At 41.7% G+C, this 17,302-nt stretch overlaps 1 protein-coding gene, 1 non-coding gene and 1 pseudogene across 2 annotated transcripts; 2 read left to right on the top strand and 1 right to left on the bottom strand.

Annotated features, from left to right (window-relative positions):
- Positions 1 to 167: 167 nt before the first annotated feature.
- Positions 168 to 1,780, top strand: LOC130139113 (toll/interleukin-1 receptor-like protein; annotated as a pseudogene).
- Positions 1,781 to 3,628: 1,848 nt separating this feature from the next.
- Positions 3,629 to 3,735, bottom strand: LOC115665161 (small nucleolar RNA R71). Its single transcript, XR_004003724.1, has one exon. It is a non-coding gene; the product is annotated as a small nucleolar RNA R71 (small nucleolar RNA).
- A 12,497-nt stretch (positions 3,736 to 16,232) lies between these two features.
- Positions 16,233 to 17,255, top strand: LOC130139105 (uncharacterized). The gene is made up of 3 exons (XM_056315438.1): positions 16,233 to 16,362; positions 16,470 to 16,750; positions 17,217 to 17,255. The coding sequence occupies exons 1-3, from the start codon at positions 16,233 to 16,235 to the stop codon at positions 17,253 to 17,255; spliced, it is 450 nt and encodes a 149-aa protein (XP_056171413.1).
- Positions 17,256 to 17,302: the final 47 nt, after the last annotated feature.

Genomic DNA, 17,302 nt, shown 5'->3' with positions numbered 1-17,302 from the left:
GATTACGCTCCATCCAAATGCAGTATATGATCGCTAGGAAAGATACCTTCAGAAGTCTCGCCGCCAAGTCCTTACCTTTTGTAGCATTGATCATCCATTTAAGTTCATCATTCCATCCTTCTACGGAGCATCGAATTCCGTATTATAAGAATAATACAATAAGAAGATCAAGTGGTGAAAGAACTGCCTGGTAAAACACTCTACCAAATTTTAAGCTAGTACTCTTTGCTGATTGTTATACTCCATCGGCCAATGGCTTCTTCATCGAAATCCAAAGGGATTTACGACGTGTTCTTGAGTTTTAGAGGTAAGGATCTGCGCAACAACTTCATCAGTCATCTCTACAAAGCTTTAGATCAGAATGGAATATACACTTTTATTGATAGTGAGGAATTGAGGAGGGGAGATCAAATATCGCCGGTGCTTATGAAGGCCATCGAAGAATCATGCATCACAATCATCGTTTTCTCGAAAGATTACGCTTCCTCACAATGGTGCTTGGAAGAAGTGGCAATGATTATGAAGTGCAAGGAGCAAAATAACCTAACTGTTCTACCAGTTTTCTATAACGTGGACCCAAGAGAAGTGAGAAGGGGGAGAGAGAGTTATGGGAGAGCTTTGGATAAGCATGAGTCCAAGTTTGGAAAGGATTCAAAGGAAGTAAAGAGATGGAAGAAAGCCCTTTTCGACGCCGGTAGCTTGTCCGGGTGTAATTTGAACAATGGGTAAGTTGAGTGGAGTTCATAATTTGTGTAAGAAACTAATCTTTACAAGTAAATATAAAAGATTGTTTGCAAAAATAAATAAATCAATAAATCAACACACACATGATTTTAAGTCTAAAATGTTAAAACTTCATGGACCAATGGATTGCATTTAGCCCATTTCTTTGGAAGAAGTAAGAAAGTTCGCAACACCATGTACAGGATAATTAGTGTGTACAAGCCATGCAAGGCAATGACATCATGCTTCAGGTATTTAATCATTTTTTAATAGAAATTTTAACCATCGTTCAAAGTCCTAAATAGCTCTTTTGATTAAGCGTGTAGATAAATCACATATAATAGTCAAAAATAAAAATAAGTAAATTGTCATGTATAAATCAAAAGAACATGAATCACTGGATGACTAAAAGTTGAAACCTAAAATTGTTTTGATTGGTGTGGAGTTCTTGGAGCTCTAATTCGACTTGGTGGGAATACATTTTGTTTTGGTAGTGATTATCTGAAAATGTGATGCACTGTTTTGTCATTGTTGGCTGGTGACCGCTCGTGATTTGCTTATTCAAATTGCTAAAACGATGCTACAACTTCTTTTTTCATTTTTGTCAGAGATGAGTCAGAGCTTATACAAAGAATTGTGAAGGAGATCTTCGCTCGCCTAGACCAAACACCTTTGCATGTTGCTAAGCATCTGGTTGGGATAGATTGCCGAGTGGTTAAGCTGAAATCGATGTTAAAGCTTGAGTCTAATGATGATGCTATCATGGTGGGATTATGGGGACAAGGAGGCATAGGGAAGACAACTTTAGCAAGAGCTCTTTACAATGCTATTTTTAGACAATTTGAGGGTTCGTGTCTTTTGGCAAATGTTCGAGAAGCTTCAAAAGATTCCAAGGATTTAGTTCAATTGCAAGAAAAATTACTATATGAGATTTCATCACTACAAAAAAGATTAGTAGTGTCCAGTGTTGATAGAGGTATTAATCTAATACAACATAGACTTCGTCACAAGAAAGTTCTCCTCGTCCTTGATGATGTGGATGACTTGCGCCAATTAAATGCTTTAGCAGGAGAAGGCAAGTGGTTTGGTAATTGATAACTCTATAAAAATAGAGTTATTTTATCTACTCTAGGCAATAAATAATGCAATATTTGTTAGAATATATTTGGATTTCCTTTTATTTACTTAATTTTTCCTTGTTTATGCAGAATATTGAGATATGGAGAAAATAAGGAAAATATGGCAAAAAGAAGGAAAGGAATATGCAACCCAGAGAAGAGTTAGAAGGTGGATATCACATTGGAAATTCTGCGATTTATTCCCTAATTTTATACGAAAAAGAAGCAATTGCCTTGTGAGAGGAGTCTTGGATGTTATCATATAAATAGGATAACTTGGGAGAACATGGAGTTTTTTTTTTTAGATCGTTTTTGTTTTCAGTGTTCTGAGAGTTTTTCAAGTATTTTGAAAAGAAGACAAAAGTGGTGACAGAATTCTTGTTCTTTGATTCAAGATGTTTGGTTTAATTGATATTTTCATTTTTTCTTCTATTATGTTCTAATTTTCTTTGTTAGAGCTACGATGTAGCCTAACCATGATGATATGAATTTCATGCTTTTTATGCTTTGCAAGTAATTTCATTCATGTGAGTTATATATTATTGTGCTTAATGCGTTTAGGTGATTGGCCACCACTTGAATGATCCGATGTGCATGTTTGAGACTGAGAAGTAATAGTATGCAATTGCTCCTTATAATATATATAACCATGAATTAAATGTGGATAGAAATATACCATGTTATTTGTGTAGCTTTCGGTGATAAGGTGGTCCAAAAGATTCATTGTAAACCGGGAATATTCACAGATTTTAATGCGCTTATGTTTATTTAAATTCACATAGAAATATAGTGAATTGATAAACTGAGTAGGTTTACTATACCTAGAGATAGGATAGTAAATAGACTAGGAAATTCCGCTATCACATGTTTGATATTGTTCTTGTATGCATAATGATCCAAAATTCATATCTAGTGGTTATGGTGAAATCGGATGCTTTAACATATTTTACCTGATTGATTATCTGCCTTTAGTTTATAAAATTTCGTTTTTAAAAATTGTTAATTTTTATTTGTTCTCAATTATATTTCGATCAGTTAGATAAATTTTAGAATTAGTCCATTTTTAATATTTAATTGGTTTATTATCATCAATCTCTGTGGGACGATACTCTTCTTATTATTATATTACTTGTTCAACACGTTCGTTGACACGTGCAGAATTTTACGAATAAGTTTTTGGCGCCGTTACCGGGGATTGTTTATTTAATACCAATTAATATTGATACCGGATAATTCTAAGTTTAATCTAGCTTTTATCTTCTTCTTTTTTTCAGAGTATACATTGGTGCATGACACGTAGCCAACAAAGAAAACTTACTGAGTTTGATCCAGAAATGGAACGCACATTTAAAAGGCGACTGAGAGAACAGAGAAATCACATTAAAAAGATGGAGGGAGTTGATGATGGTAGAAATCAACGTAGACTCTTGAAAGATTATGCTGCGCCAACAGTTGAGGGCACCACATCAAGTATCAGGAGACCTGCAATTCAAGCAAACAACTTTGAGATCAAGCCATCACTGATTCAGATGCTTCAACAATCAGTGCAATTTAGTGGGCTACCAAGCGATGATCCAAATGCTCACATCGATGCTTTTCTTGAAATCTGTGACACAATCAAATATAATGGAGTTTCAGATGATGCTATTAGATTGAGATTATTTCCATTCTCTCTTAGAGACAAAGCTAAAGGTTGGCTCTCTTCTCTTCCTGCAGGATTGATCACTACATGGAATGATATGGCCCAAAAATTTCTTGGTAAGTTCTTTCCACCTGCAAAATCTGCAAAAATGCGTAACGATATTACTAATTTTATGCAGATGGATAATGAATCATTGTATGAAGCATGGGAAAGATTCAAGGAGTTTCTTAGGAGATGCCCACATCATGGATTACCCGTATGGATGCAGGTACAAACTTTTTATAATGGGTGTAGTACAAATCTCCGTTCTATGATTGATGCAGCTGCAGGGGGAACTCTGAATAATAAAACACCAGAAGAAGCCTACAACTTATTAGAGGAGATGGCATCCAATAGTTATCAGTGGCCTACTGAGAGGATACCAGTGCGAAAAGCTAGTGGAGTTCGTGAGGTGGATGCTTTCACGGCAATTGCTGCGCAAATTGAAGCACTCAACAAAAAGATAGATAATATGAGTGTTTCATGCATGAAAATTTAGAATATGACATGCCATTTTTGTAGTGGAGGACATGTTAGCACAGAATGTCAGGTAGGTAACACTTTTGCTCAATCTAATGAAAATGCTAACTTTGTTGGGAATTTTAACAGATCACAAAATAATCCCTACTCCAACACGTACAATTCAGGATGGCACAATCATCCAAATTTTTCATGGAATAATCAAAATGTGATGAGACTGCCACCGAGATTCAAATAACCAGAAGAGACAAAGTCCAGTCTAGAAGATATAGTCACAAAACTTGCCAACACTACTCAGGACTTCATCAAGAGCACAGATGTGAGATTTCAGAACCAAGAGGCTTCAATCAGAAATCTAGAGATGCAAGTGGGGTAGTTAGCAAACATGATGTCTGGGAGACAACAGGGTTCTTTGCCTAGCAACACAGAGAAAAATCCAATTGAGAATGTAAAAGCTATAACCCTAAGAAGTGGTAAACAAGTGGGTGAAGAAGATACCAAACAAGAGATTTCCAGAGACAAAGAAGAAGAGGTCAAGAAACAACCAAATGAGATAGGCAAGAGCAAACTTTTTCTAGATAATCCCAAGCCATACATGCCGCCAGTTCCATTCCCTCAGCGACTCCAGCAGCACAAAATAGATAAGCAATTTTCTAAATTTCTTGATGTTTTTAAAAAATTGCACATTAATATTCCTTTTGCATATGCTTTAGCGCAAATGCCTAGCTATGCAAAATTTTTGAAGGAGATTTTGGCAAACAAAAGAAAGCTAGAGGATTACAAAACTGTAAAGTTGAATGAGGAATGTTCGGCCATCCTACAAAATAAATTACCTCCGAAGTTAAAAGATCCGGGGAGTTTTATAATACCTTGCACTATTGGAGATTCTTACTTTGAAAAGGCATTGTGTGATTTAGGTGCAAGTATTAATTTGATGCCTTTCTCTATTTTCAGGAAATTAAGATTGGGTGAAGTAAAAGCAACTACAGTGTCGCTTCAACTGGCTGATCGATCAATTAAATATCCGAGAGATATTGTGGAAGATGTATTGGTAAAAGTTGACAAGTTTATTTTTCCTGCAGATTTCATAGTTCTTGACATGGAGGAAGATTTTGAGGTACCACTTATCTTAGGTCGTACTTTTCTAGCAACAGGAAGAGCTCTTATTGATGTACAACAGGGGAAGTTGATTCTTAGAGTTCAAGATGATCTTGTTTCTTTCAATGTTTTTAAAGCAATGAAATATCCCTCTGATGATAATTCTTGTTTTAGAGTTGAGACAGTTGACAAGTTGGTGAACAATATTTTTCAAGAAAATATTTTTAAAGATCCACTTGAAGCATGTTTGGTTCAACCAAAAGACAGAGAAATTGAGAATGAGGAGATATTGGAGTACGCAAATTTTATGGAGGCAAATCCAACATATTCAAGGCATAAGGCAACAAAATTTGAAGAGTCGGGACAACACACAACGAAGCTTAAGCCATCAATTGAAGAGCCTCCTATTCTTGAACTCAAACCCTTACCTTCTCATTTGAAATATGCTTATTTAGATGAAATTTCTTCTTTACCAGAAATTATATCTTCTTCTTTGACAGATTTGATGGAGGAGAAACTGCTCAGAGTGTTGAGAGAACATAAAGGTGCAATTGGATGGAAAATAGCTGACATCAAGGGAATTAGTCCTTCAATTTGCATCCACAAAATTTTGATGGAGGAACAACATAAACCCACTATCCAACCTCAGAGGCGTTTGAACCCGAAAATGCAAGAAGTGGTGAAAGCTGAAGGTATAATCAGATTCCTATTGCACCAGAAGATCAAGAAAAAACTACTTTCACTTGTCCCTATGGCTTTTAACATTTTAAAGGAGAAGTTAATATCAGCACCAATTATGGCAGCACCAGAATGGGATTTACCTTTTGAGCTAATGTGTGATGCTAGCGATTCTACAGTAGGAGCTGTTTTGGGACAAAGGAAGAATGGAATTTTTCAAACCATTTACTATGCCAGTCGAACCTTGTCAGGTGCACAATTGAATTATTCAACAACAGAAAAGGAACTTTTGGCAGTGATTTTTGCTTTTGATAAATTTCGTTCTTATTTAATTGGCTCAAAAGTTATAGTTTATTCTGACCACTTTGCTCTTAAGTATCTGCTTGAAAAGAAAGAATCAAAACCACGTTTAATCAGGTGGATTCTATTGCTGCAAGAATTTGTTTTGGAAATCAAAGATAAGAAGGGGACTGAAAATCTAGTTGCAGATCACTTGTCAAGAATTCCGAATTTAAAGGAAGAGGTAAGTCCAATTATGGAAGAGTTCCCTGATGAGAAATTTTTTTCCATCAAATCCACAAAAATTCCTTGGTACGTTGATTTTGTGAATTATTTGGTAAGTAATATTCTTCCTCCTGAATTGTCATATCAACAGAAGAAAAAATTCTTTTCTGATGTTAAAAATTATTTTTGGGAAGAACCTTTTCTTTTTAAGGTATGTGCAGACTAGGTCATAAGGAGATGTGTTCCAGACGAAGAAAAGGCAAATATTCTGCATCATTGTCATGACAGAGAGGCAGGTGGTCATTTTGACCAAAACTGCAGCTAAGGTTTTACAATCTGGATTTTATTGGCCCACACTTTGTAAAGATGCTTACTCCTTTGTAGCTTCATGTGACCGGTGTCAGAGAACTGGAAATATTTCTAGAAAAAATGAGATGCCTTTAAACAACATTATTGTGTGTGAATTATTTGATGTTTGGGGTATTGATTTCATGGGACCCTTTACATCTTCTTATGGTAATTTATATATTTTAGTGGCTGTGGAGTATGTGTCTAAGTGTGTATAAGCTTTAGCATTGCCAAAAAATGATGCTAAGGCTGTTGTCAAATTCTTGAAGAAAAATATGTTTACGTGATTTGGCACTCCTAGGGCAATCATAAGTGATAGGGGGACACACTTTTGCAACAAACAGTTTGAAGCACTTTTAAGTAAGTATGGAGTCACACATAAGGTTGCAACCCCTTATCATCCTCAGACTAGTGGTCAAGTAGAGGTTTCAAATAGGGAAATCAAGAGAATTTTAGAAAAAACAATGAATGCCTCTAGGAAAGATTGGTCGATGAAACTTGATGATGCACTTTGGGCCTATAGGACAGCATTCAAAACCCCAATTGGGATGTCTCCTTTTAGGCTAGTGTTTGGGAAGGCTTGTCATCTATCGGTGGAAATAGAGCACAAAGCATATTGGGCATTGAAATTTCTGAATTTTGACATGCAGTCTGCAGGTGAAAGAAGATTGTTGCAACTAAATGAATTGGAGGAATATCGCAATGAGGCCTATGAAAATGCTAAGATGTACAAGGATTGTACCAAAAGATGGCATGATAAACACATATTCAGAAGAGAGTTCGAAATTGGCCAAAAAGTTTTACTTTATAACTCTCGTCTTAAACTTTTTCCAGGAAAGTTACGTTCTCGATGGTCTGGTCCTTATACAGTCACACAGGTATTTCCATACGGAGCAGTTGAAGTTGCACATGACACCGAAGGCACATTTAAGGTGAACGGTCAACGTTTGAAGCCCTACTTCGAAGGTGGTTACAACAAGCAAAAGACCACTATTGAACTTCATCCTCGAGAATAGCGACATCTGAGATAGTTTGGCTTAAAACTATAAAGCAAGCGCTTCTTGGGAGGCAACCCAAGCATTTTTATTATGTTTCTTAATTAATTTTTACGTTCATTTTTTTTCAAAAAAAAAACATGATTAATATTTTTTTTATCCAGGTTAATTTTCTTTCTTGAAGGATCACCTTTTTGGAGTTTAGTCATCAAGACCATCCATGGACACATCCGACAGCAAGGGGAGTTTTCTTGTTCCTATTTTTCTTTTGTTTCTTTTGTTTTTCACATTGAGGACAATGCTTCATTCAAGTTTGGGGGGAGACAAAATTTTTGCTCAAATTTTTTTTTGCTAAATCTGAATTTGTTTTTTTTTGTTGCATTCCTTGTGAATTTTTGCGATTCTTAGGAAAATTTAAATTTTGTTCAAACTTGCGAATGATATGTGAGTTAATTTTGATTCTGATGATGTCGATCCACTTACTGAGCACTAGAAGTCCTTAATTTTTGAGTAGTGTGTACATCTAGAGAACATTCATGTGAAGTATGTGCTTTTCTTAGATCTCATCCAAATCTTAGAATTTGTTTGATTTTCTCTTGAGGCGAAATCCTAGGCTACATCTAACTGAGAAAATGATTTAGGCAATTTTTGGATCGATTGAGCCTTTCAAGCCAACCCTATTTATTTATCCATAGTCACCCCGTTGAGCCTTAATTATTATCCAATCTTTTATTGGCCCCCACGTACTTTTTAGCTTACCTTTTGCCAAATTATATCATTGTCCCACGCCCCATGAACATGTTGATTTTTTTTAGGATAAAAGTTTATTGAGCATAATAGCAATTTGGGAGGAAGGGTGGAGCATGGAAATAATTTGATTGCTATGGTTGTTTGGGGTGTATCTTCTTCAAAAAAAAAAAAAAGAAGAAGAAAAAGAAAAAAAAAGAGAAAAAGAAAAAATTGCTTTTATGGTTCCCTATCCAACTTTCAATTGAGTGAGCCTTTTGGATACTCAATGGGTTGGGAATGTTCACGTTATATTAGGAGGGACTTAGGGAGGAACTCCACCATAAAGCAATGAAAAAAAAGAGAAAAAAAAAGAGGAAAAATGATGATCCGTAGTGGCAGAAAGATTATTTTGAAAATGTGAAATTGGGGATAATGGCATGTGCTCTAATTAGATCCTAGAAATCAATGTGTTCATGGGTGATTTGAGCTTAAATTTACCATTATCTCACCGTTAACCCAGCCTTACATTACAACCTAAGGAAAGTCCTATTGATTTTTGGTTGGATGATTAGCTTACATTAGTGGAGAGAGGAATGAAAAGCAAACCTATGAGATTTGGTTATAATTATACAGAGTTTTTGAGAGGTTGCATACCAATGTGAACTTATTTGGATTGCATATAATTCGAAAAGATGAGGACTCACACACACACTTGGATCACATAGTTAGAATCGGTTTTAACTTATGAATCTATTTCAATGTTTGGATGAAATTTGTGTTTTTCTTTGAATTGTGATTTCGAGCAATTATGGAAGGAAGTCATGGAGGGGGTTGTTAGCTTAAGTATGTCTTATATCTTGCTTTTGCTCGAGGACTAGCAAAATGTTAAGTTTGGGGGTTTGATAACTCTATAAAAATAGAGTTATTTTATCTACTCTAGGCAATAAATAATGCAATATTTGTTAGAATATATTTGGATTTCCTTTTATTTACTTAATTTTTCCTTGTTTATGCAGAATATTGAGATATGGAGAAAATAAGGAAAATATGGCGAAAAGAAGGAAAGGAATATGCAACCCAGAGAAGAGTTAGAAGGTGGATATCACATTGGGAATTCTGCGATTTATTCCCTAATTTTATACGAAAAAGAAGCAATTGCCTTATGAGAGGAGTCTTGGATGTTATCATATAAATAAGATAACTTGGGGGAATATGGAGTTTTTTTTTAGATCGTTTTTGTTTTCAGTGTTCTGAGAGTTTTTCAAGTATTTTGAAGAGAAGACAAAAGTGGTGATAGAATTCTTGTTCTTTCATTCAAGATGTTTGGTTTAATTTATATTTTCTTTTTTTCTTCTATTATGTTCTAACTTTCTTTGTTAGAGCTACGATGTAGCCTAACCATGATGATATGAATTTCATGCTTTTTATGCTTTGCAAGTAATTTCATTCATGTGAGTTATATATTATTGTGCTTAATGCGTTTAGGTGATTGGCTACCACTTGAATGATCCGATGTGCATGTTTGAGACTGAGAAGTAATAGTATGCAATTGCTCCTATAATATATATAACCATGAATTAAATGTGGATAGAAATATATCATGTTATTTGTGTAGCTTTCGGTGATAAGGTGGTCCAAAAGATTCATTGTAAACCGGGAATATTCACAGATTTTAATGCGCTTATGTTTATTTAAATTCACATAGAAATATAGTGAATTGATAAACTGAGTAGGTTTGCTATACCTAGAGATAGGATAGTAAATAGACTAGGAATGTGACATCCTGAAAAAAATTAGTCCATTTGGGATTTATGAAATACTGGATTTTATGAATGTACTCGTAGTCAGTTCTCGCCCGGAACTGATCATTCCTGGGAATGCTAACCATTAGGGAAAGGCTAATAGGGGAAATTAAATTCGCGCGACTAAAGGAAATTCGATCGTGAATGGATTTCGACCATTAAATTGCGGAAGTGATATTTTGAGCCACTGTTGGCCGATCCAAGGATAGTTAGGGGTCAGTTCGCCACTGTCCTAGTAGTGGATCACGGGTGATTCCGTTGGACCACGAAACGACTTGACGAATGATTCTGAAATTATACCGAATGATCGTACCCCTCGGATCAAGTGATTGATCTTCGCGATTTTAATGACAACCGAGGTCGTCACGCACCGAACGGACTTGCACGTGACTCGATTCAGTATCAGTCATGAGTCGATTCTGCGAATTTCCCCAGCAAGCCGCCCGTTAGCTCGAGAAACGCTCGAGTTGCGTTTAATAAAATTTAATTATTGAAATTTTGCCCAAATTGGACACCGGAAAATTAGGAAGTCACGACGGAACGTTAGGACGACGTTGCACGTGACACGTACGAATTTTTGGTGCGCTCAAATCCTTCGGAAAAATTCGATTTGGACAAGAAACGGAGAAAGTGACCAAAATACCCTAGGATTTATTAAAGGACAAGCTTTAAGGGTAAAGGGCATTTTAGTAATTTTGCCCTCAAATTTTGATTGGACAATTTTACCCTTGGATATTTTGGAAATTACAAGTATACCCTTGGATATTTTTGTGCAAGAATCGATCTCGGCCGTCGGATCAAGATAAGATCGAATCGGGACCGTCGGATTAAAAATATGAGGAAAGGGTAATATGGTCATTTTCCCCTTGGGTCAATGGTCACTATTTGAGTCAAGAATGTCTTCTCTCTCTCTATTCTCTTCTTCATCTTCACCGATCAGCCCCCCCTTTTGCCGTGAAATCCTTCCCCCTCCTCCGTGAGCTCCTTGCCGTCCACCGGGAAGCCCACCGCCGGCGCTGCCGCTCGCCACCACCTCCGGGCCGCCCTCAGGCTGCCGTACCAGCCCTCAAGCCACCACCACCAACCGCCGTCTCTCTCTTTCTCTCCCTCTCTCTCACGTGAGGCAAGACCCACGGCCAAGTAAGCCGCGCCATCGCCACCCAAGCTGATCGCCGCCACCCGGGAGCCTTACGTCGTTGCCGCCGTTCCCGATTAAGGGCCGCTGCTTTCCGTTCTAGCCGCGATAGTCTAGAACGCGGGTAAGTACTGCTCTAAACCCAATTTAGGACTTCGGGTATCGACGGGCGATTTTGGGCAAAATCTCTATAAAATTAGGTGCGGAATTGTATGAATTGGTAGTGGAAATTTTATGGCGGGCCTTGGGATTTAATTCGGGCATTAATTATTGTAAATTAGAAAATAACAGTGGCTGTGATCTACTGTTCATGGGGCCGTGATGGGCCGATCAGGACGCAAGTTGGATTTTTAGAACCAAGAAATTATGATGAAAAAGTCCCGTGGAGGACCGAAATCGATTTGACGTCGTTTGGTGGAAGAAAAATAATGATTTCGGTATTAATGGACTAGTGTTCGGCAAATTTTGGGATTTGTTTCATGGACGAATTTATCGAGTTCACCTTGGGTGAAATTATGGCCGGAATTATGATGGTTTGGGGGTTATTTAGAGAGTAAATAAGGGCTGCCTACGATAAGTATACATGCTGGAATTTGTGGTTCGGAATAATGTGTTTATGGCTTGATTTGTGGTGTATATGTGTCGGATTGTTGTGTGATGTCGTGGCTGAATTGTGAGGGTCTTTGTGACTGAAATTACTCGTGATTGTGATGGTTATATGTGTGTTTATAAGCTGCGAATTACTGTTCACAAGCTGTGATTTACTGTTCACGGGGCTGTGATGATTTGTTCGGGACACAAGTTGGGTTTTTAGAACCGGCATTTAATGGCGAGAAAGTGTCGTGAAGGATCGGAATTGATCCGACGCCATCTGGTTAGAGAAAATTGGCAATTTACGTGTTTTAGGCGTGTTTGGAATTATTCTGGATGGAGTTAATTTAATTGGGTGCTTAGTTGTGTAATTATATAATAGAATTATGCATGTTTGGTGTACGCATGGGCCAGATTGAATTAATTATTGACAGTGGCCATGTGAATTGCTGAGTGAGCGTGTTTTATGTGTGAAGTGATGCGTGCATGGGCCACGTGTGATGGGCCAGTTGCGTGTAGTAAATGCATGTAGAGCGTGTGCATGAGTAAAAAGGAATCGTGGTGTGGCAAGTGATTGTGGGAAAGTATGTGAAAGGTGCGAAAGTGCGAGTTTGGGATCGGGCCGAGTATCACAAACTCGGGCCGCGATCATGTAGGTCTGTTGCATTTGGCACAGGCTGAGGCTTGAAAAAGCAAGAATGAGAATCGGTCCGAGGCACGATCAGCTCGGGTGAGATCGGGATTGGACTGAGGCATCATAAGCTCGGGTTCCAATCATGTAGGCTGTCGCATTTGGCGCGGGCTGAGTTGGGATCGGGCCTGGGGCGTGTGATGCTCAGGTCGCGATTGGGGCCTGAGGCGTGAACGGGTACGCGGGCCGGATGTGGTGAATGATCGCAGTGTACCTGAGGTGTGTACGTTTACGTGGGACACTGGCGAGTGGTGTGGGAAGTGATAAGTTGTCACGCCCCGCACCCTACGAGCGCGCGGTCATCCTTCGATGGTCGATCATTGAACGCGACGTCCCAGGACGCGTCGCCGACCCAAACGAAACACCCAACAATAAAGGCAAGCGGAAGCGAAACTAATTAACCCAGACAATAAACAATGACAAAGGGATAGTACGAAACAATAATTGCATACCATCATAAAGTAGTCACTATACAAAACGATAACTCGGGCTACCAATTTAGAATGATAGTTTTCAAAAGGGGGCGGTGGTTGACAAGCTTATCTCCTCTACAAAAGGTACTCAAAAGACAGGGTAAATGATCTATTCTTCAATCCCTGTGGTGCTCTGGCGGCGTCTCCGAATCGATTACGGTCGCGGATCTGAAATGGTTATATAATAACCGTGAGAACGAGTCTCAATAAGCAACCCCCTAAACCCCACATAGGCCAATGCGTACCCAGACAAGTCAGACATGCAATCTACCCCATAACATATAAAATTCGCATCATTGTACTTACCTCGCCATCAAGTCCATGCCAACTCTACACGTTATTCGTCACGTGATAAGGCAATAATAGTAATTAAATAACACATCACAAATCGCTCAAACACCAACCACGCTTTCACTCAATCACTCCAACTAATTCAACCAGTCAATTCAATCACACTCAATTCGCATGCGTGGCCGAGCAACTTTCTCACGACCTCCCAGGTCCTTTCACACGGCCCGCGTCAACACGCCTCAGGCCGGCCCTCAGATCAAGCCGGGCTCAGTCCCGCGTAACCACGCCTCAGGACATTTCTCTCGACCCGCGTAACCACGCCTCAGGTCATTACTTGCCTTTCTAGCCACACCCGCGTAACCATGCCTCAGGTTGGCAGCCCTCAGATCAAGCCGGGCTCAGTCCCGCGTAATCACGCCTCAGGACATTTCTCTCGACCCGCGTAACCACGCCTCAGGTCATCACTTGCCTTTTTTGCCACACCCGCGTAACCACGCCTCAGGTTGGCAGCCCTCAGATCAAGCCGGGCTCAGTCCCGCGTAACCACGCCTCAGGACATTTCTCTCATGCACATGCACCACCACACAATCTGTCATCTAACACGTCGTACATTTCACAATCAAATTACCAAGCTCACACCAATGTCAATCTGACACACTATAACAACCAATTTAATTCACACCCCCCACATCAATCCACCGATTCGACATTCATATCGGCACATTCAAATAATCCAATTCACCCACAAGCGCCACGACAATTCAGTCAGGCATATTTATCTCAGTCAATCACTAAATCAGCCACACAATTATCGCCACAATAATTTACCAATTAAGCACAATCAGTCTAATTAGCCCACGTCTAATTAAATTCCTAAGCCGGTACTAAATTTCACCCTAAACAAGTCTAAAAATACCCAAAGTACTAGATAGGGTTTAGGAAGTCACTTACCTAAGTTTGGCCCGGGAAAAGTCGGCTCGGGCCCAAAATGGCCCGGTGAACCGTACTGACCGGGCGCGGCGCGGGCCAACAGGCGCGGTGGCCGGCCAACGCGGCACAATGGCCGATCGGCGTGCCCGGCGCGCGGCGCAATGGCCGTGCGGCGTGCCAAGGGGCGCACGGCGAACGATCGGCGACGCGCCCGGTCGGACGGCGACGCGCCCGGGTCGGACGGGCGACGCGCCCGGTAAGACGGGCACCGCGCCGGGCGAGCTCGGCCACGGCCCGGGCTGGCTTGGCTACGGCCCGGGCCGGCCCGAGCCGCTTGGCCACCGCCCGGGCCGGGCTGGCCGGGCTAGCCGGCTAGCTGGTCGGGCGGCGACCGGCGGCGGCGGCGACTACGGCGACGGCGACGGCGGTGCGGTGGTGGCGAGCGGCGACGACGAGCCGCAGGGAGGGTGGAGGTCTGCCGGGGGTGGAGGCGAGAGGGAGAGAGAGAGGAGGCCGAGGGGAGAGATGGCGGACCGGCGGCGACGAGGCAAGCACGGCGGCGAGCCGGACGGCGGAGCGGACCACCGAGCGGCGGCAACGGGGACACTGGGCCCGCGGCGGTCGGCCGGGGCGAGCTCACGGCTCGTGCGAACAGTGGGAGGGGACAGGACAGCTGTCTGGGGCGATGGGCGACGGACGGCGGCGATCGGGACGACGGCGGCGACCGGCTGCGGGCTGGACAACGCCGGGTGCGACGGGCGGTGGCGTGAGTTCTGCAGCGCGCGAGGAGGAGAAGAGGAAGGTCGGGCGGCGGCGGCGGACGGCGGCGCGGCGCGGCGGTCGAGCTGGCCGGCGACGGCGCGGTACGCGGCGACGAGCGGGACGGCGTCAGGCGGAGCGAAGTCCAGACGCGGCTCGTCGGGGAGGAAGAAGACCGAAGCAGAAAAAGAAAGGAAGAAGAAAGAGAAGAAGAAGGAAGAAGAAGAGAGAGAGGAGAGAAGGTGTCAGAGGAGGGGGGAGGAATGGGCGTGAGTGGACTTCTGCGTGGGGGGTTGCGTGCGGTCAGAGAGGAGAGAAGAGAAAGGGGAGAGAGAGAGAGAGAGAGAGAGAGAGAGAGAGAGAGAGAGAGAGTGCGCGCGGAGGAGAGAGGAGAGAGGAGAGAGGAGAGAGAAAAATAATAAAAAAATTAACTTCAATCAAATATTAAATGCGATCCGATGACCCAAATTCAAAATCGAAAGCGATCTACCGGTCCAAAATAAGCCTCGCATATAAAAAGGGACAAAAGCCGAATTAATTAAATCAAACTATAGCGAGGGAGGTCTACTAGTCCAAATTCGCACCCGGTCAAAAACTCCCATTTTTCCATTATTCCTGACAATCTCAACGCTGGCTACGATAATATTGACACCGTCCAATTTATTTCGTCCTGAAACTCCCAAAAATCGACTGCCAAGTTCGGGGTCTAAATAACGGCCAGATTTGATCGAGTGCGATTCTAGCGAAATCTCTAATTTAAAATGATAACCGGGAGTGATCAGTTCCCGGGCGAGATTTTACTATAAGCACACTGACAAATTACGCGTTTTATAAAACTCAAAAATGGGCCGAAATTCGGGATGTCACATAAGTGGTCGCAGTGTACCTGAGGCGTGTACTTCAACGCGGGTCACTGGCAAGGAATGAGAAAGAGGAAATGAGAATGGAAGGAATAGTGGAATGAGAATTGGTACATGCGTGTGTTGCATACGGTGTGATTGTGATTGAGTACGGGTGTACGCATGTTTGAGTTTGACTATATTATTTGAGGTGCCTGCGATGTGATGACTTGATGTGTACGAATGCACGTGTGTCTGTGCGATTGTCTGGAGGTACGTGATAGCCTAGGTGGGGTTTAGGGGTGAACTTGCTGAGCAGTGTTCTTATGGTTGTCTCAACCAACATTTCAGAACCCCGTCAGGAACCATGAACCCTCCACCGCAGCCACCGGAGCATTTTGGGGTACTCGTGCACACCGAGTTGGTCGTTGCAGAGTTTCGAATGGGAGATGGGATGACCTGGATTAGGCACACTACTACTGTTTTCGTAGATATAGGTTTGCCCTTGTTGGAGGAACCGAAGTACACCGCCTGGTTCTTCCGGGATCAACCGGGGATGAGTTCGGGCCCGTTAGAGGCTTCGACGTTCCATTTGATTTAGTAGGAGATTGGGACCCAACGGCCGTACCCCCGATAGACGGAGAGTTGACTAGTGCGGATACTAGTTTAGCTCAGTCAGGTTTGCATTCAGCGGCCACAGCTCAGGGATCTTCAGAGGCTGAGCATGAACCCGAGCCCGAAGCGTCGCAAGCTGAAGACGATCCGATGGACATCGATTTGGAACCGATCCCCGAGGAAGAACCAGAGGAAGCGGAGGCCGAGGTAGAACCTGAGGTGGAACCCGAAGTGGAACCCGAGGACGAACCTGGCGAGTCTGAAGAGCCTGTAGGAGACCCGGAGTATATACTCCCTTTTGAGGAATACATGGATCCCAATTACGTGCCTGAGTATAATTTCTTCGATTTCTTGGCTGAGGAGTATCAGAACACAGCTCCAGCTGAGTCGGGCGACATCAATCACCCGATTGTGATCGAAGCAGAGTCAGAGTCCTCAGAGGAGCAGTCTGCTCAGGAGAGTTCGGAGTCGGAAGATGAGGAGTCAGATTCGGAATGGACGCCTAGCAAGGGGCGTTAGGGGTTAGTTCAATTCTTAATAGGTTTTTGGAAAGTAACATTTTTGGGATAGAAAGTCAGGCCATCGATCTTTTTGGTATATCGATGGTTTGTAACACGGGGTGCAAGTATACGCGATGGTGGTAAAGTCTGGCGGTTGTAAGTTGTGAATATTTTATAAGTTGATAATGTAAAGAAATATGTGTATTCTCCCTATTCTCCCCAGTTTTATTTGTCAGGGATTAATTGTGAATTCCGATGTGGCTTTAAATCTATGATGGTTATTTGAGGTCGGCGACATTCCTGGGATGTCGCGCAAATCGAC

The sequence above is a fragment of the Syzygium oleosum genome, unplaced genomic scaffold, assembly GCF_021117445.2.
Source record: "Syzygium oleosum isolate NSW1041296 unplaced genomic scaffold, Sole_v2.1 Sole_v2.01, whole genome shotgun sequence".
NCBI classification, from domain to species: Eukaryota; Viridiplantae; Streptophyta; class Magnoliopsida; order Myrtales; family Myrtaceae; genus Syzygium; species Syzygium oleosum.
The sequence above is the reverse complement of the archived record's forward strand: the minus strand, read 5'-3'. Positions and strand labels throughout refer to the sequence as shown.